The following is a 2,500-nucleotide window of genomic DNA, read 5'->3' on the forward strand; positions in this document are numbered from 1 at the left end:
CTGTCCTAAAATGCCCTTAAAACATACCAAACTGTCTTAAAATGCCCTCAAAACATGCCAAACTGTCTTAAAACATGCCAAACTCTCAAAACCCCCTCATAACGAGCTGAAAGGGTTAGGAACACAGGTTAACTCTACGGCAAGGCACTCTTAGGCCACAAAAGAGCATTCAGCACTCACCCACAGCCACAGTAGAAGGAGTCCGCGCTCACCACCTTCACCAACAGCACCTCCGAGGCTGGATTTGTCTTGGTGCAGTTAGTATCGCAGAAGTTAAGAACGTCACCACCATCACCACCACCACCACCACCACTTTCCACCACCATTGTCACCACTAAGGACTGATTCACGTTTTCTTCATCGTAGCAGCCAATGTAGTGTAAGTTAGGAGCAGTTAGGAATGTGGTGTTACGGTTTAAATCGCTGTTAGTCTCGTTAGAATGTGTTTTGGGGGAGTTAGGGCCACTCGACTTGTTAGGAAGGTAGTCAGATTTGTCAGAAGAGGTGTTAGGACCAGTTAGGAACGTGAAGTTAGGATCTGAATGCCTGTTAGTCTCGTTAGAATGTGTTTTGGGGGAGTTAGGACCACTAGACTTGTTAGGAAGGTAGTTAGAGTTATCAGAAGAGGTGTTAGGATAATCAGAGCCGTTAGGTACAGAGTTAGGAAGGTAGCTGATATTAACACCATCACCACCCTTAGAATCACCAGAAATTGCCTTAGAATCGTGGTTAGGAGCAGTTAGGAGTGAGTTTACTGGTGGCTTAAGAGTAGCAGCAGGAGTAGCAGTAACAGTAGCAGCAGTAGCAGTAGTAGTTATAGCAGGGGGTATCACAAGGACCCTATGACATGGATCTCCCTTAAACCAATTAATTTGATAGGCACTGGAGGTCAATTCACTCCCACAATGCTCTCTTAGGCTGTCAGGACAAAGGTAGCAGCTGGAAAGGTCAAAGGTCAACCCAGATCTGTTCCCTAGGGCCTCGTGACCTCCACACCCACAGGTTAAGAGGTCATCCACGCTAACTAGCTTCACTAAGACGATTTGTGACCTTAGATCCTTCTGTAAACATAATTTGACACAGTTTTCAGCATTTCTCTCAGTGTGGAGCGAGTGGAAGGTGGAGACGTGGTGGAGGTGGAGGAAGGAGTCACGGTAGCAGCCCAGGTGGTGGATGCACACGCTGGTGGACTCGCTAACCTCCACTTTTTGGGTTAAAATGTGGAGGAGGAGGAGGAGGTGGACGAGTGGTGGAAGGTGAGTATAGTTCAGTCTGCCTTTCATTTTTCCCGTTTTTTTTACGTTTTCTTTAAGTTTTTGGTATTTTTCTTGATTTTTTCACGAGTTTCTCTTATTTTTCACTATTTCCACGTTTATTACATTTATTTTTCTATTCCAACATTTATTTCACATTTTTTTCTCTTTTTGTTCTTCGTTTATCAAGTATTTCTCTTCACATTTATTTCTCTATTTCCACATTTCTTTTTCTATTTTTATCATTTTTTTCCTACTTTCTCTTCTTCTCTCCGTTTATCAGGTATTCCTCTTCTATTTCCTGTTTATTCTCTCTCTCTCTGTCTCTCTCCTTCGTGTTCTCTTTACTAATAATCTCTGTCTCTCTGTCTCTCTCTCTCTCTCTCTCCTTGCTCACTCGCTCACTTCTGATTAGAGATAGAGAGATACAGAGATAAGATTAAAGATAACATAAAAAGACATATTGTTCTCTCTCTCTCTCTCTCTCTCTCTCTCTCTCTCTCTACGTGCGCTACCTCCCAAAATACACACACACACACACACACACACACACACACTTTACTTAATCACTCATAACTTTTAAACTATATTAATTAAAACAATGGCGCTTTATCAGAGTGTGTAGGGAGAGTGTGGCTACTCTCACTGGGCAGGAGGGAGAGGTAGCGCGCGTGGGAGAGTAAAGGGAGAGGCGAAAAATGAGGGTAAATTCTCTCTCTCCCTCTCCCTCTTTGGTTTGGTAGGGTACATGCGCACCTGACACACACCTTTACTTAATCACTAATATCTTCTAAACTATATTAATTAAAACAATGGCGATTTACCACAGTGTGCAGGGAGAGTGTGGCTACTCTCACTGGGCAGGAGGGAGAGGTAGCGCGCGTGGGAGAGTGAAGGGAGAGCTAAAACTTAAGGGTAAATTCTCTCTCCCTCTCTCTCAAGTAGACCTCATGCGCACCTGCCAACACACACACACACACACACACCTTTACTTAATCACTTATAACTTCTAAACTATCTTACTTAAAACAATGTCGCTTTACCAGAGTGTGCAGGGAGAGTGTAGGTACTCACACTGTGCGGCAGGGAGGTACACAGCCTGGAAGAGTGAAGGGAGAGGTGAAAAGTGAGAGGTATTCGAAGCCTGTCTCACGCGCGTTGAATGTAAACAGTGTGCGTTCAGTTCTCAGATTCATGTTTTGACTATTAATTATTATAAAAACTCTAATATTTTCTCCTGGTTTGAT

At 43.5% G+C, this 2,500-nt stretch overlaps 1 protein-coding gene and 1 long non-coding RNA gene across 2 annotated transcripts in view; both read right to left on the bottom strand.

Moving 5' to 3' along the window:
* The window catches only part of LOC123509179, a 2,628-nt gene extending 1,158 nt beyond the window's left edge, over nucleotides 1–1,470 (bottom strand). The window contains exon 1 of the mRNA XM_045263372.1: nucleotides 181–1,470. Coding sequence (XP_045119307.1) covers nucleotides 181–1,283 — 1,103 coding nt within the window. The 5' untranslated portion in view covers nucleotides 1,284–1,470. The remainder of the gene's footprint in view (nucleotides 1–180) is intronic.
* Nucleotides 1,471–1,601: 131 nt separating this feature from the next.
* LOC123509199 overlaps nucleotides 1,602–2,500 on the bottom strand; it is a 25,053-nt gene continuing 24,154 nt past the window's right edge. Inside the window, exons 2-3 of the long non-coding RNA XR_006676156.1 lie at nucleotides 2,078–2,239; nucleotides 1,602–1,660 (exon numbers count right to left, since the gene is read on the bottom strand). This is a non-coding gene — a long non-coding RNA (uncharacterized LOC123509199). The remainder of the gene's footprint in view (nucleotides 1,661–2,077; nucleotides 2,240–2,500) is intronic.

Source organism: Portunus trituberculatus, chromosome 26, assembly GCF_017591435.1.
Source record: "Portunus trituberculatus isolate SZX2019 chromosome 26, ASM1759143v1, whole genome shotgun sequence".
NCBI classification, from domain to species: Eukaryota; Metazoa; Arthropoda; class Malacostraca; order Decapoda; family Portunidae; genus Portunus; species Portunus trituberculatus.